The 25,097-nt window shown below is 42.5% G+C and overlaps 1 protein-coding gene across 1 annotated transcript in view; it reads left to right on the top strand.

Moving 5' to 3' along the window:
• Positions 1–25,097, top strand: part of rgs11 (regulator of G protein signaling 11) — a 145,724-nt gene that overhangs the window by 55,767 nt on the left and 64,860 nt on the right. The window contains exon 7 of the mRNA XM_068056849.1: positions 2,580–2,656. Coding sequence (XP_067912950.1) covers positions 2,580–2,656 — 77 coding nt within the window. The remainder of the gene's footprint in view (positions 1–2,579; positions 2,657–25,097) is intronic.

Raw genomic sequence — 25,097 nt, 5'->3', positions numbered from 1 at the left:
TAAAACAGTCTAATACTCACCAGTCTAGCCAATTCTTGCAACAAGATTTAATGGCAGTTATGTTGGAAAACTGAGATTTTTAAGTTTGTTGTATGATTAATCGGATCTTGCTCTACCATTGATAAAGTTTAATTTTTTGATGCAAAATATTTACAGGTAGATATAACAATTATTACTGATTTAAATATAGTACATATTACCTTGGAGGGAGATGGGGGGGGGGGGGGAGGTGCGCAGGAAATCTGGTGGAGAGGGGTTGCATCACCACATCAGATATATGGCCAAAGCACATGTGGGCTGTCTGCTGGCACTGGAGAGATACCAGTCAGCCTGGGGACCAACCTTGGAGAATCACTCCGCACACACTACCCTTGTTCCAACATAGCAGCACTCCCGGCGGCCCCTAAGGGCAGCCACCTGAACCAACATGACCACACGGTTATGTTGCATCTTTTCTCATGCTACCTCCCCTCCCTTCCTAGCCTAACTAATTCCCAGAAACCAAGACAGAGCGACAGCTTCAACTCTCTTACCCGTATTACACCCAATGCAAGCGCAATCATGCTAGGAACTTGGATATATCAATACATTTTCTCCCACCAGAAAGAACTCAGGTGCTCTTCTTCAAAATAGTGCTCTAGGATCTTTTGCATCCACCTGTTGGGGCAGACAGGGCCAAGGTTTAACAGCTCATCTGAAAGGTGGCACATGAGATGGCCCTTTATCTGTTTCTGCCATGTTTGCTACTCCTGTAACTGCCTGACCCTATAATGCCCTTCTCATTCCAATGTCTAGTATTTTGGAGCTGTCCTGACAGTTTCTTAAATATTGAAATACAAGACCTTGATAGCAGCATTCACAAAAGATACTCTGACAGGGATTCAGACATAGCTCCGTGAAAAGCTGGCATGGACTCGATGGGCTGAATGGCCTCCTTCTGTGCCGTAAATGACTCTAGGACTCTATGGTAAAAGCCAATATTCTGTAATATTTTATCATTACTTAGAGTCATTTACAGCACAGAAGGAGGCCATTCGGCCCATGTGTTTTTGTTGTTGCCCTGAAACATAGCTAGATAACCATTAGATATAACTGCAAATATTGAACAACTCATCAAAAGATTTAAATGCTTGTAATCTGCTAGAATTTACATAAAAATGTAAATACTTAAGTGCGTGAGAAGTGATGTGGTAAACTCCAAAGCAACTGTCAAAGCATTATTTACGAACAGATTTTTACTGTAATGGCTTTTTCTAATGTTTTGCTTTTCATTGACATAACTTTTGATACCCTTATCCCCAACAACATTTTTACCATCAGTTATTCCCACTGGTCTGACCCCCCCAGCTTCACTCCCTCAAGTCTGAGGGTGTAAACTTAAACATAACTGGTGCACAACTGGCTCAGCCATCCATCACCAAACCTGGCCTGACCGTATAAAGCTCTATTAAGCCTCACTTGGCTCTGCCAGAAATGCTTACATGCTAGTATTATCCTGGAAAGCTCCTTTTCTCAATAACCCAACCGCTTGCTTAAACTCCTTTTCCCTGCCCCTTTCATCCACATCTCTATGACGAGTGCCAGGAGCCCATCACTGTGAAGTAAATGTGGCAGCGTATTCATTAAATATCTGTACAGAACTGCCTCTCAACTGGTTCAAATTACAGCAGAAAAATCATTGCATTTACGTTGCTAATTGAATATTGGAATTAGGCATGGTTGGGGTCTGATATGGCCTTAGATGTCAGTCGAATAGATACTAATCATTAGTGTGCATCTTTTTTTGCATAGTGCAGGGCTATTGCTTTGTGACTAAATGCCCAGAAATGCACGTCTTAATTGTTACCTGAACATAGTAATACAGCTGTATATGATTAATGTAAACCTGAACGAATAGAGGTAATTTTCCAATGAGCATTGCTTGTCTGTTGTGTATTTTGGAAATTTGGGCACATGGTACACAAAAAAATTGTGTATAATGTGCACCTGAATTTCCGATCTGTGCTCCCAATGGGGAGGCTCACTGCCAGTAGCACAATGGTGTAAAATTACCCTGAGTATGTTTATTTGAAAATTGAATTGAAAATTGAACTACATTAAAAGAAAGTTTGAAGGGAAATGCAGACTTCTGGAATTTCCCAGAAATAAGCTAAACAAACATTTGTTTCTTTGTTTACCTATTTATTATGGATGTTATTTCGGTAATGAGAAGGCATTAGCATATTGAAGAAAATAGGTCATTCTGTCTTTTGTCAACTGTTTTATCACCTCCGGGGAGTACTCATCTTTTTTTTAAAACTGCACCTTGCCCACTGGAAACAAGCTGTAAACCTATCCTGAGCTCTCCAGAGAAGGACGTGCTCACAATGTTGAGTAACCTCCGATTGCATTCTAGTTGTATAGTGTAATTGGGCACATGTTTAGAAAGGATCACGCTGTTAGCAATAACAGCACTATTTCAGATATTTTGAAAGCAGTACATAAAGACAACATAACTGCACATGCATCTTTTTTTTCAAGCTGGCTGTGATTTAAAAAAAATGTTTTTAAATCCCTTTCAAAATTTTTAATTCCTACAGGACAGTTACAATCTACTGCACAAGAGGATCAATCATACTTGGGATTTTGTGGTAATGCAAGCCAGAGAACAGCTCAGGTCAGTCCAATGCTTATTCTTTATACTATTCCTGTTTGCATTATGCATATAGCTCTATGTAATGATGCATTTTAATTAGTTCTACCTACTTATACTTTATTGGAATAAATTTTGTGAAATTATTAGTAGCAAAGCTTAGTTATTGTATTTTACCTAGATAAACATACACTATCTTAATGCTTACAAAACAGTTTAGTCTGAAATAGTTACAGATTTATTGCACTATCTATATAGATGCGTTTAGTATGCAGGTTAGCATGTCATTGCTATGAATAATTAAGGAACATATGGCAATCCATAGCACTATAAATAGATACGGAACAATAGAAACGTAACTCAAAATATTAATCACTTTAATCTGCATGATTTGCATAATGTTTAAAAATGATATAGGATAAAGAGAATTTTATAACGTCCTAATATATTTCAGACACATTTAAATTATCATGGCACTCCGGTAATATTTCCTTTTTAATATTGCACAGACTACGTGGTATTTCTAATACAATGAATGAACTGAAAAACTTGAATTATTCATTTTTTTTCCTAATTCAGAATAAATTGATTTCAGTTCAAGATTAAAGTTTCCAGAATGTGTGCTTGTTTAAGGTAAATGATGAGGGAAATGCATTCGGATGTAATACATTTTCACATTGCTCTGCACAACTATGTTCTACCAAAATCAGCAAATATTTATCACTTTTACTTGTATCTGTTGAGGAGCATGAAAAGGAAAAGAGACACAGGAACCAGAGGGACTGTGTGGTTGCACATTAGAACAAAATTAAAAATCACACTGCAGGATTTTATTTGAGAAGCTCTGCTTTGGTACATCATTACACAAGGGTGTGATCCACAAGATGTGATCCAAGCAAGTAAGAATACATTGTCAGCAAATCCTGCTTTCATGGCGATTATTATTAAGAGTTATGGAAATTGTTCCTGAAAAAAACTGTTGATTTTGTCTTCTATTGTTAAAGTTTAAATTATAACGTGTTTCATATTAATGCAGTTCAGAAACAGAAATCAAACATTTTTCCCCCTACATTCAAATAGGGAACTTGTTTGCTAGCCTCTGTGTCTTGTTTGCCAGATCTGGCACTTTGAATTATTAATCAGTTATGTGGTTGCTTTCCCTGAAACTAGAGACAATAGAAATACTGGCTCATAAGTCAGGATGTTTGCCGTTCTTCCTGGGTCCTGGGTAATGTTGCAGTTTTATATGTAAATATTGCTACTTTGGAGACTTCTAGGTGGTGTGGAGTTCAGCTCAAATCAAAGTTAAAGGAATATGATTCTTGTTGCATCTAGGAGAATACAGAGTCTGATATGTAATTCAGGGCAGGAACACACATACCCTGTAATGATATTATTGTTTAAATTTAAACCCAGAAGTGCATTGGAGGTCTTGATATTGCAGAGAGATTGCTACTTTTTCCCATTTTCTTGCTGTTTACTGTTTTCAACCTGTTCTTTTCGTTTTGCCAATGGGACGTGAGGGCAGATAGCGACAGATGGCAGGATCCAGCCTGTGTACCACATGATTAGAGTAGAAGTGAAATCAGCATTTATTTTATTTACTGATGTAGGGAATGTACCAGCTTCAGAATTGGTTTTTTTTTGTTTGTTTTTTGTTTTTAAAAATAGTGAGCAGCAGTTTCTGGTACCACAGCTGTGGGGTATCAAGGTACATAACCCCAAATCACTAAATCCCCATTTATAGCTGCGCTGCTTTGCAGAGGACTTGAGTGGAGGGTTTCACTGTTAGTAAAAATCAGAAGACGATAATCAACATAATTAGATCTCTTCTCCAGTCTGAAAAGATGCAGAATAGCTCAATACTACATTGAAAGCAAAGCATAACTGAGAGGATCGCTGCAAACTTTACAGCACCTAAAACGATGAGGCAAAAAATAGCCAGAATCAAGCAGACATGCAAACCCATAAAAGATAGACAGGGAGGGATAAATTGGATAGCTCCTGAAAACAGGCGCAGGAATTGTGATGCATGATTAATCCACAACCGTTCAATGCAACACGGGCAGCTCGCCAACTTCATGCTTCCTGCTCCTTTGAATGATTTCTGCATGCAGCCAGTGCTAACCGTGTTGTTCATTGGCTGCACGCATCAGCAGGCAGCTCAAAATCGTAACTTGCTAGCACCAGTTAAAAAGCTAGCCTGAACTGTTTAAAGCCAGCCTGCGCCCCAAGCTGCAATCCTGGCAATTAGATGGTGCATCACGGTTGGATCCACAAGCGTGCAAACTGAGTTGGCCACTGCTTCCATGTTGGAAAGGATGGGCTGCAAGCTCTGCACAAAGCCTGTGTTATGTTGGTGCTGCACTTCTCCATGCTGCTTGACACTGATTGCAAAGTTTCCAGCAGGTCTTAAAGGGGTGGTGCATTGTGACTGGAGCAGGTTGCAGGAGTCGTACAAGAAGTGAGTCTGATCTGGAATACAGTGACGATTGGAGTGACATGGGAGAGAGTAGGCTGCAAAGATTTTGGTGCTGGTGGAAAGTAGGAGAGGTGACTTGTGTCTGCAGGGGGCCAGAGGCCCTCCAGACACACACTGAAAAGGCAGTGGGAGCAGATAGTCATGGAGATTAATGCCAGGAGTCAAGCCCCAAGGACAGATGCAGTGCCTAAGAAGTTCAATGAACTCAAATGAGTGGTCAAGATCAATAAATGCATCTTCAAATGTCAAATCCTACCAACTGCACCACTAACCTCAGAAGCTGCTTAATTTACCACACCCATATCACTCACCTAACAACAATCTCTATCAATCAGGATTCATGCTTAACATTCATCTGCTTCACCTCACCCTCACACAATTAGCACTGCTACAAACCTCAAACCCAAATCTCACAGCTTGCACACACTACCAGTTATTCAACCATGACAGCCACATCAGCCAAACAGAGTGCACCACACTCATTCATACACTTCCCTTTCTGTTGCAGGACAAGGTGGCGCATAACTGGAGGCACTAGGAACTAATCGGAGGGGTGCATACAGATCTGCATGTCCTAATCATCTGCACTGAAGTTGCAGTTGTGGCTGCAGCGGGTGGCAGATTTCAGTGAGAACGTCATTACTGAAGTGCAGACATCTCACACATTGTTCCTTGCTGAGTTTCAAGTAGGGGAATTCCTTCCTTAGCAGCTTGGGAGTGTAAAGAGAAGCTTTTTGATGTTGTCTGATGCGACATAAATGAGATGCATGGAGTTCAGTTGATTGAAGATCTCAAACAGGTTTATTAACAGCTAAACTGTTATACAGTGCAGAGCTAACCATTTACAGGAGTTGCCTCTCGAGTGTTATAGTTACAGAGTGACTCTGGCTCAGATCTTCCTAGAACAGTTCTTTGCAGGCAATGTTGAAGATCAGTTTGGGCAGGCTTTCCAGGAAATGCAGCAGAGGTTTCAGACAGGCCTTACAGCAGAAATATGGCAAAAGTTTCAGTCTGCTTCTTACACTTGTTTCTCAACTTTGAGAGATGGAAAACTGGCAGGTTTTTTTCAAAGAGCTGGAACGAACTGAGTTGGAGTGGTTTGTTGGAAAGTTTTCTCCTACTCCTTTTCAAACCCATTGTCCACATTCCAATTCACTGTCCAAAGCAAAACCATAAACTATGTCACAAGGGACAAGCCCCCTGACCTGTCACTTCTCTGTAAACATCTTCCCCAAGTCAAAAAAAACCCTGCTGGGTAATTATTTGAAAACAGGTGCCTTCTAGTAACTGTTTGCTTTCAAAGCCAGACCTCTCAGTGACCCTGGTAAAAACCCATCCATGGAATCTCTTCAGTTTTCCCAAAATAAACCAATGTCCAGCTCTAAAATACGAGTCATAGAGTCATAGAGAGATACAGCACTGAAACAGGCCCTTCGGCCCACCGGGTCTGTACCGACCAACACCACCCATTTATACTAATCCTACGTTAATCCCATATTCCTCACAACATCCCCACAATTCTCCAACCACCTACCTACACTAGGGGCAATTTGCAATGGCCAATTTACCTATCAACCTGCAAGTCTTTGGCTGTGGGAGGAAACTGGAGCACCCGGCGGAAACCCACGTGGTCACAGGGAGAACTGGCAAACTCCACACAGGCAGTCCTTAAAAAAAAATACTTAAAAATATAGAAGCACTCATAACAATCCCAGTGGTTTGACAACACTTGCTCGTGGAGTTTGTGTCTCATCTGTTGCTGTTCTTTCTGAAGTTTCTCCCTCTCTGCATTCAGTTTCTGTTGCTCAGCCTTCAGCCTGCTAACATACTGTGTTGCTTTTCTCAAGGTGACCACTTTTGGGACCTTGTCATTCTCGGAAAGTTCCAGCACTTCATCTCGAAGAGCCAATAGACAATGCTTCAACTCATTCCTCCTCTGCCTCTTCAGGACATTGCATGTCCTTCGCCTATTTTCATCCTCTGCATCTGAAGGCTAGGGGCTGAAGGTCAAGGACTTGTTGGGGGAAGAGTACTTGGTCTCATGGAGATACCTGTCTGTTCTGGCTCGTTGTGCTGTCCTCGGAACTCTAGAGAGCAGAAGTGAAAGCGTGGCATAGTTGTGGTGTTGCTTGGTTTCCAGACTGCACCGTTTGATTCTGGTCAGAGTCTGCAAGCAGGTTCCAGTGCATGGACATTTCCCCTTGGCAATGCTCTTGTGGATGCTTATGATGTTGAGGTCCTGTCACACTGGTAGTCCTGCCACTGCTGGTCCGCTTGTGTCTACTAGATAGAACATTTGTAGTTTCCATGCTGATTTGCTGTATCTGCATTGCATTGTTAATATGCCACTGCACAAGATGGATGACCCTCGTATTCAGACAACTTGGCAGTTGCTGGTTGTATCATTGATCTCCGACAACTCCGGTACATATCTTTGAGGACTGGTAGGATATTTGAACTAGCGCCGGTGTCAATCACGACCTTGAACGTATGTTTACTACCTTTCTTTGGACACGTGAACTTGATAGTGGCAAAAGCTTCCAGTTGTTTGACTTCATTGACATGTTCAGGTTCACAATGTGGAATGTTTGCTCATCTTCTGACTGACAATTATTCATCTCTGAGTCTTGGCTCAAGTCTGTTTTGCTGTGGGCCTCATGTATTGGCTTGCACGTATGCAGGTCTCTGGCATTTTCCTTGCTGCTGTTGCCCTGTGGTCTGTTTGTTTGTGTCCGAGCATTACTTCTGGCTGCATCTTTGGAGCCCGAATTCCTACATAGGTGGGCCCAGTGTCCTGTTAGAGCGTACGCCTTGCACAGGTCTCGAAATGCAGGGCAATTTCGCCCAGAGTGGGACAGACCAGACTTATCACACAGCTTGCTTGATGTTTTCAACCTGGTTATGTTGCCGATAATGTTGGCTACACCAAGTGGTTGCAGGTGCTGTTGTCCAGCTACAATGACTTCGTATTTCCTCCCATCTTCCAGCAATGCGTCGATGCTGTGACCTTTCTTGTTCCCCCAAGAGGGCTTGCTGAAATGCTTCAATGGGTGTTGGTACAATCACCAGCTCCATTATTCAGTCTGACAGCTCGGTTTCAGAGAAATCACATTCGTTACTCTTACTGATCCCTGTGGCTGTTGCCTGTAGGACATCAATTCTAGGTGGTAAATTCCGAGGTTCACTCATAATCGGAGTTGATCTCTCAGCACTTTCCATATCTTTGTGGGATCTTTCTGGTCCTGTTGAGATAATCCAGAGGTATTGAATCTATGCAATCCCTCATTTCTAATCGCTATCATTATTTTTAGAGTGTTTTTCTGGTTCTGCAATTACTTGGTCTGTAAAGCACAATTGCATTCTCTGTTGGAACACTTTGAACTCGGATAGGATATCCAAGGCTTTCCAGTTCATGTTAGGAAATTTGGTATCCATTTTCCTGCTGTTCTTTTACTTTGAAACTTGCTTTAAGAATTTGCTTCTGTGACTCTGTACTGCTTTCCCTTTAAAAAAAAATCTCTGTTCTGTAGACTGGCTAATTTGATTGACAGGAGCAGCTTGTCTGTTTATCTAGCTTCCAGCACTCTGCTGTTTATACAGCTGTGCAAAAGGCATTTCAAGTGTTTTTTTATCTCTGCTAGAGTTTGTTTATGCAGCCATTCAATAGGCAATTCTTCACATTTAGTGGTTTTATGAGTTTAAAAAAAACTCTGTCTGAGCGAGTGAAGGCTCTGTATCGTTCAAGTGATTTAATGGTTTCTTTTTATAGCTCTAGTTGGAAGCTGTGTGAATGGAGGATTCCCACGCTTTTCACTGCCAGGCGCCTCCTGTAATGACACCAACCCAATCAGCCTGGGGAGTCTTTGAAAACAATCAGCCTGAGATAGGGATTGGGTTTTCTCAGTTTTTTTTCTTTTACTGAGCCTTTTTAAAACAAATCAACTTTGCAAGCACCTCAAAGCTTTTTTTTATAAACTGGGGTTCCTGTACTAATGGCACAATGATTCACCTGCTCGCAGTGATTGATTCACAGCCTGTCGTTCAGCTCTTTCCTCTACAGCTGGAGGTGAGTTTTTTTTCTTCTTTACACTATTTGGGCCAGTGTTTCTTTTAACTTTCTCTTTTAGCTTTAGGTAGTTTTTTAAAGCTGTTTTCCGGTGATCTTCAATCTTAGATTTTGTCTTCTCACCATAGCTGCCACCATGTAATGAGAAGCTTTTTGATGTTGTCTGTCTGATGCAACATAAATGAGATGCATGGAGTTCAGTCGCTTGAAGATCTCAAACAGGTTTATTAACAGCTAAACTATTATACAGTGCAGAGCTAACCATTTACAAGGCTTGCCTGTACGGTGTTACAATTACAGAGTGACTCTGGCTCTGAGTCACATAACTGTGTCCTGGCACTTAGCTCATTGGCATACTATGATTTTAAAGGTACATAACTCTTAAAGACAGTCATGCAACAGGGAGGATATGACTTCCTGCTGAGAGCCCTTCTCCCCCTCCTTCTCCTCCCTCTTCCAGCAGCTTTTTCTAATCTGCATGCCTTCTGTTCATTCTCCATTTCATTTTGTATTCCAAGGGGAATGGCTACTAGTGCACCCATGTCTGGGAGCAACTGTTTGGTGCAGAAGCCTTGAAGTTTGCAAAAAAATCATTCAGCACTTACCACACCACTCCCTGTAGACTTTGCAACTTGAAACAACTATAGAAAGGACCAAACGCTTGTAGAATAGTAGGAACAGCCAGAGGAAATCAGCCAGAAACTAATCTGTAGGTAGTTGATCACTTTAAATAGAGCTGCTGGGGGTACTTGCTATGCTGATCGAGTGTTCAGCTGTGTGAGGTTGAGAGAGGGCATCAGCTGAAGCGTGAGCTCCAAAATGGCATCGCTGGTGTCAAATCAGTGCTGCACGCTGATTGGAGCCATGATCCGCCTGCTCTGCATAATTCCGCTGGATGTTCACTCCAGGCATGCTAACACGAAGAAACTGTGTCAAGAAAACACAATATGCCAAATGAGAGATTATTAGTTCATCAGTTGGAAACTTGCATTAAACTTCTAATCGAAAAAATCCTGCAGTTAACTTTTAAAAAACTAGCAGACAAGATGGCCATCACAATTTGCATCTGAAACACCTTTTCACATTCCAAAGACTCACCCAGAGACAGAGGTCTAGGTAGTATGGACCCAAAGCAATGGCTTGCTCTAATTGATTGAATTACCTAAGATTGCTTCATCAGCACAACATTCAAAGCAATCCTAGCACCTTGCCTTTGAAAGAGCAAACCCCCTCCAAGTGTAAATATTGGTGCCTGGTGCCTGGGGAGACAATTCTGAATATCATTAGAATGTTCCAGTGAATACATGGAGGCCATCATGCGACCATCTGTCCATCTGTGTGAAAGCTAAAAGTTTCCTTGAACAAAGACAGACAGGCAGTAACTCAGACTGTGCAGAAGGAGAAAGGCTGTGTGCCTCTCTTCTTTCTCTCTCTCTCTCTCTCTCCAGATAACACAAATTTGAATCCCATCTGCGACTGTGGACCCTCAAAACCTACAGATTGTTACCAACTGAGATCAGGGAAGAGAGCTACCTACAAGTCTGTCTCCAAGAAAGGCTTGAACCACAAAGTGCACTTTGACCAGCCAAAGACTTCAAGAATACAATTTCAGCCAAAAGACCACCAAATCATCCAAATTCACAGACTGTGTATTTAATTTCCATTTATTCTGGACTCTAATACAACCACAAAGTCTCCTATACCCTCTGTAATCTATTTGTGTGTCTGAGCCTTGTGTGAATGTGTATTGTAAATTTATTATTTTAAGATCGGTTTTAGATTGTTAAGTATAATAAACTCGCCTCTTTCTTATTTAAACTGATAAAAACCTGTCAGGTTGGTTCTTTTGCGATCACAGTAAAGGTAAAAGGTAAAACACTCACTGAGGTGATAAGCACAATCACTGTTCAGAAAGGAATAAACCCTGTTGCAGTCAAAAAAAGAGGAAGGACAAGAGGGGAGCTTGACACCCCCTCCACACCCGGCCGTAGCAGGTTTCTGGCATGATTCAGCCCACAAGTGTGCAAGTGCACCACAGATGCCCTTTTGAAGCTCAAAGAACACTCATAGTGCACAGAAAACAGGCACTAATAAGCCTAATTTCTCACCCTTTGTGTCTAAGAGCAGCTGATGAAAATAGATATAGACAGGCTGGTGGAATGGGCAGGCACTTGACAGATGAAATGTCATGCAGAAAAGTGTGAAGTGGTGCATTTTGGTAGGAAGAATGAGGAGAGAAGGCGACAGGGTAGGCTGAGAAAGTGGTCTAAAAGGCTTTATAAATACAAACATATGACTGGGAGCGGCACAGTGGTGCAGTGATTAGCACTACAGCCTCACAGCTCCAACAACCTGGGTTCGGTTCTGGGTACTGCCTGTGCAGAGTTTGAAAGTTCTCCCTGTGACCATGTGGGTTTCCACTGGGTGCTCCAGTTTCCTCTCACAGCCAAAGACTTGCAGGTTGATAGGTAAATTGCCCCTAGTGTAGGTAGGTGGTAGGGGAATTGTGGGGATGTGGTAGGGAATATGGGATTAGTATAAATGATGGTCAGGCACAGTCTCAGTGGGCCGAAGGGCCTGTTTCAGTGCTACATTTCTCTATGATTTTTTTTTTGTTCCTGGGATGTGGGTGTCTCTGGCTAGGCCAGCATTTATTGCCCATCCCTAATTACCCTTGGGAAAGCGGTGGTGAGTTGCCTTCTTGAACCCACAGTATTGTTAGGAAGGGTGTACCAGGATTCTGACCCAGCAGCAGTGAAGGAACGGCGATATAATTCCAAGGCAGGTTGGTGTGTGGCTTGGAGGAAACTTGCAGGTGGTGGTGTTCCCATGCATCTGCTGCTCTTGTCGTAGGTGGCAGAGGTCACGGGAGCAGGAGTAGGCCACTCGGCCCCTCGAACCTGCTCTGCCATCAACAAAATCATGACTGATCTGACTGTAACCTCGACTCCACGCTCCCGCCTACCCCCAATAACCTTTCACCCCCTTGCCTATCAAGAATCTATCTACCTCTGCCTAAAAAATATTTAAAGACTCTGCTTCCACTGCCTTTTGAGGAAGAGAGTTCCAAAGACTCACGACCCTCTGAGAGAAAAGATTTCTTCTCATCTCTGTCTTAAATGGGCAACCCCTTATTTTTAAATAGTGACCCCTGGTTCTAGATTCTCCCACAAGAGAAAACATCCTTTCCACATCCATGTCAAGACCCTTCAGAATCTTATATATTTCAATCAATATTACTCTCCTAAACTCCAGTCTTTACAAGCCTAGTCTGTCTAACCTTTCCTCATAAGATAACCCACCCATTCCGGGTATTAGTCTAGTAAACTTTCTCTGAACTGCTTCCAATGCATTTACATCCTTCCTTAAATATGGAGACCAATACTGTACACAGTACTGTAGATGTGGTCTCACCAATACCCTGTATAACTGAAGTATAACCTCCCTACTATTGTATTCAATTCCCCTCCCAATAAATAACATTCTATTAGCTTTCCTATTTACTTGCTGTACCTGCATACTAACCTTTTGTGATTCATGCACTAGGACACCCAGATCCCTCTGCATCTCAGAGCTTTGCAATCTCTCATCATTTAGATAATATGCTTCTTATTTACTCTAGATTCTAAATAAAAGCATAGAGGACAAAAGCAAGGAAGTTATGGTGAATCTTTATAAAACACGAGCTTGGCCTCAACTGGAGCATTGTGTCCGATTCTGGGAACTGCACCTTAGGAAGGATATGAAGACTTTAAAGAGGGTGCAGAAAAGATTTACAAGAATGGTTCCAGGGATGAGGGACTCAGTTATGTAGATAGATTGGAGATGCTAGGGTTGTTCTGCTAGAGAAGAGAAGGTTGAGAGGAGATTTGATAGATTTGATGACAGGTCTCGAAAAAAGTAGATGAACAAAACTGTTCCCTTTGGCAGAAGGGTCGAGAACGAGAGGACATTGATTTAAGGTGGTTGGCAAAAAAGGAAACGGCGACAGAAGAAAAAGATTTTTTTACGCAGGGAGTAGTTTGGATCTGGAATGCACTACCTGAAAGGGTGGTGGAGGCAGATACAATTGGGGCTTTGTAAAAGGGGTTTGGATAAGCATCTGAAGAGAAAACATTTGTAGGACTATGGGAAACGGGCAGGGAGTGGGATTAGCCGAGTTGCTCTTGCAGAGAGCCAGTACAGACACAACAGGCCAAATGGCCTCCTTCTATACTGTAACTGTTCAATGATTCTATGAATTTGGAGGAGTCAGCTCCTCAACTCGCTGCTGCAACCTTCATTACTGGATTGAGTGAAGATGGGAGAAAGATCCTACCTTCATAAATATTCTAAGTAAACCAGTTTTAATGGGGAAAAATAGTCCTGAGTGCTTTGGTCCCTGTGTACATAACAGTGTAAGGTAAGGGATCAGAGAAAGCATCACAGACATTAGAAAGCTGACCCTCTACAAGGAACAGGCCAGAGAGCTGTGGGGAGAGCACTTAGATGTAGCTGTGAGAGATGGCTAGATTGTGCAGACAGTAAGTTAGTGAGTGCACACTTAAACAGTAGCTGTGACCTCCCTGCAAAAAAACAGTAGAGAGCCAGAAGCTTTCATACCCTTCTCCAACTCCTTAAACCCAAGATGCTACACTCCATGTACTTCAGGCCTGCTACAACTATGAGGAATACACATTCCGGAGTATATTGCAAAGCCCCTCCTGATCTGTCAAGACATCAGAACTGCCCCTGTAAGAATCCTGTAGTTCTGTAAGTCACAGCTCTGGAAGGTATGTGCCTCACTGCAGCTTCTGTTCAACTTAGAGGGGTCATTATCCATAGCATGAAGAGCTGCCCCTTTTCACCCACGAGCCATCCAGAAATTTCATTATCTTCCTTGAATAGCTCAAGGAGGGCAGAATTCCTATGGATAAATGCATGATGGGAACTTCCAGCCAATCTCACAAACACGAATGATTCCTCGTTTATGGTCGCAGATGACTTGCAAATGGAAGCCCCTTCTATTCGGATTGTTGAGGGGGTTTACTGCAGCAACTCGCAATAATATCTCCGCACCATATAAAGCATCCTGTACTTGGAGAGCCCAGTAGCAGAATAAAACTATCACGCTGCTGCTAACCTGGATGGGTTCCCGAGCTGTCAGAAAAAATGTGTCAGTTACCTGATGAATACATGCCCAGACGCCCTGGGCAATAGTTAAAAAATCCTTCATGGGCTACTGAAAATCAGCCAGTGACAGAAATATTGAGTGGTAGTAACTTCCACAGCCACAGGCAGAGCTGTTTGGGAAAATGATCTTGACTGCAGGACATCATGTTGGCACAACTGACCTATTGCCTCTTTGATGTAGCTCATGCAAGGCCCCTCCTTGAGATCTTCAAAAAATCTTCATAGCCTGCAAATCCTTCAAGGGGCTGGTTAATACCTACGATGCCCGTTCTTCCCGAATGCTGCACAGAGATTGGTGGGTGCGTGGAATGCACTGCCAGCGGTGGTAGTAGAAGCAGATACATTAGGGACATTTAAGCGACTCTTGGATAGGTACATGGATGATAGTAGAATGAAGGGTATGTAGGTAGTTTGATCTTAGAGTAGGTTAAAGGGTCGGCACAACATCGTGGGCCGAAGGGCCTGTACTGTGCTGTACTGTTCTATGTTCTATGTTCTATGTTTTAATCTCCTTTCCTTCATCCTGTACTGTCCCCTTTGCCTATATTAAAATTGCAGACAAGGGAATGCCCATTGACAATCTGATACCTGGTACTCAGAACCTCATACTGTGGATGGAGAGACAAATTTTGCAGTGCTCTCAAAGGCCCTCAGTCAGTCAGAGCTATCTCCGTCCAGATGAAAGGCAAAATAAACTACTTTAAAAGTTCTTCTGTAATTCCAGCAATCACTCTTGAAAGTTTCTTCAGGCAATGTGTTTCAGCTTCCCCACAATCTGAACTTCACAGAATCACAGAATAATACATTGCAGAAGAGGCCCTTCAGCCCATCGAGTCTGCACCGATGCATTAAAGACACCTGACCTGTCTACCAAATCCCATTTGCCAGCACTTGAACCATAGCCTTGAATGTTATGACTTACCTGAATTCACACATGGGAAATCTAGTTGCTCACTCGATAGCAGTGAGCACCTGATTAAAATGGCAGTCACATCATTGTAACGTCAGTGGTTTGCTCCACCTTTCAAATGCAGGCCCTTCTAAAGCCCACATAGTCTCAAATTCGTCAGCGCAAGCTGGTGACCAGCGGAATCCTAGCCACAGCAGGCCCAGGTAAGTTACATTTCTTTTTAATTTATAAAGGTTGCTACAAGGATGCCTTGAGCCTCCCCAACACATGCTGCCCCCTCCCCTGCCCCTCACCTCCAAACATGCACTTTACTGACAGCATTCCACCACCCCCCACCCCCCACCCAACCCACATATCTTTCCCTGGACCATACCTGGTGGTGAACTGATCCCTCCCCCCCAATTTTCCCACCCACCGGCAGTGGTGTCATTCCGACTGGCCTCAGGCTGGAGTCAGTATCTGGGCATGATAATGATGCCAGGTGTTATAATCGTCTGGGATTCCCACGTCGGTCAGGTTGGACAGAGCACCACCTGCTTAAACCCCTCAATCTCAGTTCCAGCCCTGAATTAAAATCGGGACTATTGTGTCTCTCCATTACTAAGCTTTAGGATTGGCTCCTGGAATCTTGAGTGACAACAGTTCTAGTTTAAATGAGATGGCTGAAATTTTGCTAGTGAGTGACTAATGTGAACAGGAGACAGATAAGGATCTATCTTAATTGCAGTTCAGTGATATTATCCTACCATCTAGTATGCTATTACATTGAAAGGCAGCCATGATTAATCATACAAAACAGAGGGGACACTAATGTCAGAATTAATGGATTTTTTTTTTCGTTCATGGGATGTGGGCATCACTGGCAGGCCAGCATTTATTGCCCATCCCAAACTACCCTTGAGAAGTTGATGGTGAGCTGCCTTCCTAAACTGCTGCAGTCCATGTGGGGTAGGTTCACCTACAGTGCTGTTAGGAAGGGAGTTCCAGGATGTTGACCCAGAGACAGTGAAGGAACAGCAATATAGTTCCAAGTCAGGATGGTGTGTGGATTGGAGGGGAACTTGCAGGTGGTGGTGTTCCCATGCATCTGCTGTCCTTGTCCTTCTAGGTGTTAGACATCGCGGGTTTGGAAGGTGCTGTCGAAGGAGCCTTGGTGCATTGCTGCAGTGCATCTTGTAGATGGTACACACTGCTGCCACTGTGCATTGGTGGTGGAGGGAATGGATGTTTGTAGATGGGGTGCCAATGAAGAGGGCTGCTTTGTCCTGGATCTTTGTCCTGGATTGTGTCGAGCTTCTTGAGTGTTGTTGGAGCTGTACCCATCCAGGCAAGTGAAGAGTATTCCATCACACTCCTGACTTGTGCCTTGTAGATGGTGAACAGGCTTTGGGGAGTCAGGAGGAGAGTTACTCGCCGCAGGATATCTAGCCTCTGACCTGCTCTTGTAGCCACAGTATTTATATGGCTACTCCAGTTCAGTTTCTGGTTAATGGTAACCCCTAGGATGTTGTTAGTGGGGGATTCAGCGATTGTAATGCCATTGAATGTCAAGGGGAGATGGTTAGATTCTCTCTTGTTGGAGATGGTCATTGCCTGGCACTTGTGGGGCACGGATGTTACTTGCCACTTATCAGCCCAAGCCTGGATATTGTCCAGGTCTTGCAGCATTTCTACATGAACTGCTTCAGTATCTGAGGAGTCGCGAATGGTGCTGAACATTGTGCAATTATCAGAGTACATCCCCACTTCTGATCTTATGACTGAAGGAAGGTCATGGATGAAGCAGCTGAAGATGGTTGGGCTTAGGACACTACCCTGAGAAACTCCTGCAGTGATGTCCTGGAGCTGAGATGATTGACCTCCAATAACCACACCATCTTCCTTTGAGTTTGGTATGACTCCAGCCAGCAGAGAGTTTCCCCCCAATTCCCATTGACTCCAGTTTTGCTAGGGCTCCTTGATGCCATACTTAGTCAAATGCTGCCTTGATGTCAAAGGCAATCACTCTCACCTCACCTTGAGTTGAGCTGTTTTGTCCTTGTTTGAACCAAAGCTGTAATGAGGTCAGGAGCGAAGTGGCCCTGGTGGAACCCAAACTGATCATCAGTGAGCAGGTTATTGCTAAGCAAGTGCCACTTGATAGCACTGTCGACGACACCTTCCATCACTTTACTGATGGTTGAGAGTAGACTGCTGGGGTGGTAATTGGCCGGGTTGGATTTGTCCTGCTTTTTGTATACAGGACATACCTGGGCAATTTTCCACATTGCAGGGTAGATGCCAGTGTTGTAGCTGTACTGGAACAGTTTGGCTAGGGGCGCAGCAAGTTCTGGAGCACAGATCTTTAGTCCTAATGTCAGAATTAATGTGGGCTGACATTTTACTGCAGTGCTGACAGAGTTTCCATCTTTCAGTAAACCTCCGTCCATCTATTTAGGTGGAATTAAAAGATCCCATCGCACTATTTGAAGAGCAGGGAAGTTCTCCTGGTGCTCTGGTCAACACTTATCCCTCAACCGATAGCAACAACAAGTTTATCTGGTCATTTATCACACTGCTGCATGTAGAAGCTTGATGTGCACAAATTGGCTGCCACATTTGCCTACATAACAACAGTTACTACACTTTAAATGTGCCTTGTTGGCTGTGAAAGGCATATAAATAGCAATTCTTTTTACAGAGCACAATTGTGTTTGTGCTCACAGGGACTTAACTTAGTCAACTGTACGGACACAAGTTTCACGAATATGAACATCAGCCAAGAGGTTATCTTTGAAAAGTTAAGCACATGTGAAGATTCTTTTACACCACTTCATTACTGGTAATATGTTGTGGGACATCAAATCCCTCACTTTGACCACAGCCCCTCTGAAAACTGTGACCAGTCAAAATACCTGTTGGTGGTTCCAAGAATATCTGGGACCAGATCACTTTCCCATAAATAACCCATATGTAGATGCATTAAGCTTGGTGGCAGTACACTAATAATCAAATAACTTTGCAATATTGTCACATGAAGACTGATCACTGCAGCAAAGTACTAGAGGGCTGCTGGTTGCTAGGAAACCATACTCCAAAATGATCACCACCTTCAGGAGAGGAGGGTAAAAATGTTTCACTTGGAAAGGCAGAACAATGATGTATCAAAAGTAGAATGTTCATTTGTAATAGAATGACCCGCATATTTACATCTCATTGCAAATACTTATTTGCAGTAAACCAATGAGCCTGGTGCATATTTGAGCTGAATTTTTTTTTAAACCATATCAATACTACATTATCACTATATTGAAAGAATGTTATGCAGAACTTGCATGTAAATGTTTATGGCAGTGCAGAGTAACATATATTTGCTTGTGAGATGGTCGAACCCGAACCATATGCTGTATTGATATATAAATAATTGCAGGACCCAGTAGTTAAGAGAGGCAAATTGGACACATGAGCTAAGAAATTTGTTGGCACCATGCCTGTTTTGCAGGCATAAAATGGATGTCTAAGCATCCAATATGATGGACAGTGTGCAGGTGCATATTTTGTAAATATATATTGTATATATTGGCAAAGGCTTATATATGCATCCAAGCATTAGGTGCTTTGTATATGCAAATGAGGAGGCTAAGCCTCTGCCCGAATCCCCCTTTCCAAAATTCATGAGTGCCTGACCACAGCATGTGCCGCTACTTGCCACTTGTTATCCCAAGCTTGGATATTCCTTAGGTCCTGCTTTAGGCTGGCATTCATTGCTTCATTATAGAGCAGTTGAGAATCGAACTGAAAGCTGTATAATTGTTAGCAAATCGCTTCATTTCTGACCTTCAGATGGAGGGGAGGTCATTGATGAAGCAGCTGAAGATAGTTCACTGGAGGACATTGCATGAGGAGTTCATGAAGTGATGTCCTGTGACTGTGATCACTGGCCTCCAACAAACACCACATTCTTCCTTTGTGTCAGCCATGACTTCAGCCATGGGAGGGTTTTCCCTTTAGATTCCCTTGACAATTTTGCTCAGAATCCTTAGCGTCATATTCAGTTAAATTCCGCCTTAATGTCGAGGGCAATTACTTGCATTCCTTCTCTGTTGTCTCCATGCCTGGACTTGCTTGTGAGAGAATGAAGATATTAATAAGACAGGCTGAATTAGGAGGTCAGGAATATTAATAAACAAGCAAATATATTTTGAACAATACAAGGAATAAAGTAGCAATGATGACAGGGAGTTGTAGAAAATCAATTAAGATAACTAAAATGAGTGTTAAAAGAGTCAAAAGGAAAATAGAAAGGCAGATTGTAGAGAGCAACAAAATGGCTACAATTTTTTAAAGCTACGTTAAAAGTAGCTTGATGCTAAATACCAAGACTTCTGGACAAGTTAGAGGAAAAAAGGTCATAAGAGATCAAGAAATGGCAAATGTGTTAAACGAGTTCTTCCTCTCGTTTTTAATGATTGAAGACTATGGACAGGATCCAGTGAAACTCACTCGGCAATACATAATGAAAGTAAAGTTTCATTATGCTTGTGTTGTAAAGACACTCAATGTACTAAACATTTGCTGAGTACCTTGATCAGCTGGGCTGCATCCTTAGAATCCTTAAACAAATGAGTAAAGAACAGGTAAGGCTCGTATAAATAGATTTCATAAATGCGGGAGTTAAACTTTAAATTTGAGAACTGGAAATTTGTTTACGTAGTTGCAGTATTCAAAAAAGGAGTGAGACATGAACCAGGTCATTATAGACCAGTTAGTCTAACATCTGTAGCTGGGAAAATGCTGGAGGGTATTGTATAAGATGTTATCAATACTATCAAAGAGCACGGTGTGAATAAATGGAAGTCAGTATGGTTTTAGAAGCAATAAGTCATACATCACAAACCAACTATAATTCTATGAAAAGGTAACTAAACTGTTTGAAATAATAGACTGAGTTTGCTACAGAGGGTTGATTCAGTTTCAAGTTTCCAAATGACCTTATCGCTCTCCACAAGTAGGATAGTTGGTCGTGGAAACACCAATACTATTAATTTTTTTCACCATTTGAAAAATCTGGGTCAAGCAACTAGTCAATCTTCTTTGTCTCCAGTGAAAATACATTCAGTTTTTGTCAGTTTGTCCATATAAATTAGATTTTTGAGTCCTGGAATCATTCTTGTTGTTTCTCTCTGAGCATTCATGAGCTGTAGCAGAGCTCTAGCAGAGCTGACACAGCATTGTTTTCAGAGTATAAATTCAGGGGACTCTCAGTGCTGCTTGTCTGCACTGAGTGTGAAGAAGGGAGTTTGGTAAGTGAGTGAATTTTAAGGGTTAATCTCTCAAGACTAGTTTTTTTGGTTTACATCTAGCAATTAATTGAAATTCCTGTTTCAGTTAAGAGGTAAATTAGGTTTCTTGCAGTTTTAAATAGGGGTATACCAACACTCTGAAAGTAGCTGTAGCTAGTTAATTAGGTAGCTAGCTTAAACTGTTTTCTGAGCTGTAGTAGTGCTCTAGCAGAGCTGACAGCATTGTTTTCAGAGTAAGGGCTGCTTGTCTGCATTGAGTGCTGCCGGAGGGCACAGAGTGTTAAGAAGGGAGTTGGTAATTGAGGGAGTTCGGGAAGGAGGGGAGCATAAATTAAGAAAATAAATTTGAGTGCACAGAGTGTAAAGTGGGAGATTGGTGCGTGAGGGAGGGACTCCTTTTTTCTTTCTTTCTTCTATCTTTTTGCAGCCTCTAGTAGCTACCTCTCTCTTCGGTACGGGAGAAGAAGTTGATTGGTGAGTAACTGGTAAGTTATTCTACTTTTCATTGTAATAAGTTTTTAAAGTTATGTTATGGTAGGTCAGCTTGGCCAAGTGGAATGTACGTCCTGCAGTATGTGGGAAGTCATGGACGCATCACGTGTCCTAGATGAACACATCTGCAGGAAGTGTCGCCGGCTGCAGAAGCTTGAGCTCTGGATTTCAGTACTCGAGCGGTGGCTAGAGTCACTGTTGTGCATTCGCGAGGCAGAGGACTACGTGGATAGCATGCTTAGGGAGCTAGTCACACCGCAGGTTAGGAGCATGCAGGCAGAGAGGGAATGGGTGACCACCAGGCAACAGGCAATCTAGGAGAACCAGGCAGGCAGTGCAGGAGTCCCCTGCGTCTATCTTGCTTGCTAATCGGTTTTCCATTGGATACTGGTGAGAGCGATTGTTCCTCAGGGGAGTGCAGCCAGAGCAAAGTTCGTGGAATCATGGGTGGCTCAGCTGCACAGGAAGGAAGGAAGAAGAGTGGAAGAGCAATAGTGATAGGGGATTCTATAGTCAGGGTATCAGACAGGCGTTTCTGCGTCAGTAAACGTGACTCCAGGATGGTATGTTGCCTCCCTGGTGCCAGGGTTAAGGATGTCACAGAGTGGCTGCAGGACGTCCTTCAGGGGGAGGGTGAACAGCCAGAGGTCGTGGTCCACATTGGTACCAATGACATAGGTAGGAAGAGGGATGAGGTCCTAAAAGCAGATTTTAGGGAGTTAGGAAGGAAATTCAAAAGCAGGACCTCCAAAGCAGTAATCTCAGGATTACTCCCAGTGTCACGTGTTAGTGAGCATAGGAATGGGAGGATTGATAGATTGAACATGTGGCTGGAGAATTGGTGTAGGAGGGAGGGCATCAGATTTCTGAGGCACTGGGACTGGTTCTGGGGCAGGTGGGACCTGTACAAGATGGACAGGCTACACCTTAACAGGACCTGAACAAATATCTTCGCAGGGAGATTTGCTAATGCTGTTGGGGAGGGTTTAAACTAGTTTGTCAGGGGGATGGGAACCTGAGGGTTAAACTGGAAGGAAGTAAAGCTGGTAACAGGAGGTAGAAAAGTAGGAAGTGACATTAGAAGGCAGGCGAAACAAAGGCAAGCATCAACTAGGCTTAGAATGAAGAATGTCAAGATAAGGTTAAGGGCACTCTACCTGAATGCACGCAGCATTGGCAAAAAGGTAGATGATTTAAAGGCTCAAATAAAGGTAAATGGGTATGATCTAATTGCCATAACAGAAACATGGCTACAGGGTGACCAAGACTGGGAATTGAATATTCAAGGATATTCGACATTTAGGAAGGACAGGCAAAAAGGAAAAGGAGGTGGTGTTGCGCTGATAATAAGGGATGGGATCAGTACATTAGTAAGGGAGGATCTCAGATCGGAAGAACAAAATGTGGAATCTGTTTGGGTGGAGCTAAGAAACAGCAAGGGGCAGTAAACATTGGTAGGAGTTGTTCATAGGCCACCAAACAGTAGTGATAGTGTGGGGCATGGTATTAATCAGGAGATTAGAGAAGCATGTAGCATGGGTAATACAGTAATCATAGGTGACATCAATCTGCATATAGACTGGGTAAACCTAATGAGCACTGATGCTGTGGAGGAAGAGTTTCTGGAGTGTGTTAAGGATGGTTTTCAAGAGTAGTATGTTGAGGAACTGACAAGAGAACAGGCCATTTTAGATCTAGTATTATAATGAGAAAGGGCTAATTAATAATCTTGTTGTAAAAGAACCTTTAGGGATGAGTGACCATAATATGATAGAATTTTACATTATGTTTGAAAATGAGGTAGTTCAATCTGAAGCCAGGGTGTTAAATTTGAACAAAGGAAATTATGAAGGTATGAGGGACAAATTGGCTGAAGTGGATTGGGAAAATACATTAAGAAGTATGTCAGTACATAGGCAATGGATAGTCTTTAAAGAAATATTACATAGTTTACAGCAACTATACATTCCTTCAAGGCACAGAAACCCCAAAAGTAAAGACAGTCAACCGTGGATAACAAAGGAAGTTATGGATTGTATTAGATTAAAAGAAAAGGCCTGTAAAGTTGCCATAAATATTAGTAAACCTGAGGATTGGGAGGATTTTAGAATACAGCAAAGGAGGAGGAAGAAACTGATAAAGAAAGGGAGAATTGAATATGAATTTGAGCTAGCAAAAAATATAAAAACGGACTGTAAAAGCTTCTACAGGTATGTAAAAAGGAAACGTTTGGCTGAGTCAAATGTGAGCTCATTACAGGCAGAGTCAGGAGAATTTATATTGGGGAATAGAGAAATGGCAGAGAAGCTAAATGTGTCTGTCTTCACTGAGGAAGATATTTGAATTCTCCCAGAATTAGAGAGTCACGGGATTAGGGGGAATGAGGAATTGAAGGTTTTTGTATTAGTAAGAAGGTTGTATTGGAGAAATTAATGGGACGCGAGGTTGATAACTCCCTATAACCTGATATTCTACATCCCAGAGTGTTGAAAGAGATAGCTATGGAGATAAAGGATGTATTGGGGATCATCTTCCAAAATTCTATTGATTCTGGAGCGATTCCTGCAGACTGGAAGGTAGTAAATGGCACCCCACTATTTAAGAAGGGAGGGAGAGAGAAAACAGGGAATTACAGACCTGTTAGCCTTACATCTTATATACCTAGTTGGGAAAATGCTAGAATCTATTCGAAAGGATTTGCTAAATGGACACTTAGATAATAATGATCTGATTGGACATAATCAACATGGATTTATGAATGGGAAATCATGTTTGAAGAACCTGTTAGAGTTTTTTGAGGATGTTACTAACAGAATTGATAAAGGGGAGTCGGTGGACATGGTATACTTGGATTTTCAGAAGGCTTTTGATAAAGTCCCCCACAGGAGGTTGGTTAGTAAAATTAAAGCACATGGGATAGGAGGTAATATACTGGCATGGATTAAGAATTGGTTAACAGGCAGAGAGCAGAGAGTAGGAATAAACGGGTCATTCTCGCATTGGCAGGCTGTGACTAGTGGGGTACCGCAGGGATCAGTGCTTGGGCTCCAGCTGTTCACAATATATATCAATGATTTGGATGTGGGGACCAAATGTAATATTTCCAAGTTCACAGATGACACAAGCAAAGGTGGGAATGTGTGTTGTGAGGACGATGCAAAGCGGCTTCAAGGGGATTTGGACAGACTTAGTGAGTGGGCGAGAATGTGGCAGATGGAATTAATGTGGAAAAATGTGAGGTTATCCACTTTGATAGATGGAACAGATGTGTAGAGTGTATCTTAAATGGTAAGAGATTAGAAATTGTAGATGTACAAAGGGACTTGGGTGTCCTTGTCAATAAGTGACTGAAAGCTAACATGCAAGTGCGGCAAGCAATTAGGAAGGCTAATGGTATGTTAGCCATTAATCGCAAGAAGATTTGAGTACAGGAGTAATGAAGTCTTGCTTCAATTGTATAGAACCTTGGTTAGACTGCACTTGGAATACTGTGTGCAGTTTTGGTCCCCTTACCTTAGGAAGGATATTATTACCATAGAGGGAGTGCATCGAAGGTTCACCAGACTTGTTCCCGGGATGGCGGGACTGCCCTATGAAGAGGGGGGAATTTGGGCTTGTATTCTCCAGAGTTTCAAAGAATGAGCGGTGATCTCATTGAAACCTACAAAATACTTAAAGGGATAGACAGGGTGGATGCAGCTAAGATGTTTCCCCTGGGTGGGGAGTCTAGAACCAGGGGACACAATTTCAAAATAAGGGGGAAGCCACTTAGGATCGAGGTGAGGAGAAATTTCTTTAATCTTTGGAATTTTCTACCCCAGACGGCTGTGTAAGCTCCGTGAGTGAGTATGTTTAAAGCAGAGATTGGCATATTTCTAAATACAAATAACATAAGGGGATATGAGGATAGTGTGGGAAAAAGGCTTTGAAGTGGATGATCAGCCATGATCATATTGAATGGCGGGTCAGGCTCGATGGGCCTAATGGCCTACTCCTGCTCCTATGTTCCTATTCTCCAATGCCTCTATGTTATTCTCAAGATATAAGCCTACGAAATTAGT

This window comes from Heterodontus francisci, chromosome 24 (assembly GCF_036365525.1).
Source record: "Heterodontus francisci isolate sHetFra1 chromosome 24, sHetFra1.hap1, whole genome shotgun sequence".
Lineage (NCBI taxonomy): Eukaryota > Metazoa > Chordata > Chondrichthyes > Heterodontiformes > Heterodontidae > Heterodontus > Heterodontus francisci.
Note: the sequence above shows the minus strand (reverse complement) of the source record. Positions and strands in the feature narration are given on the sequence as shown.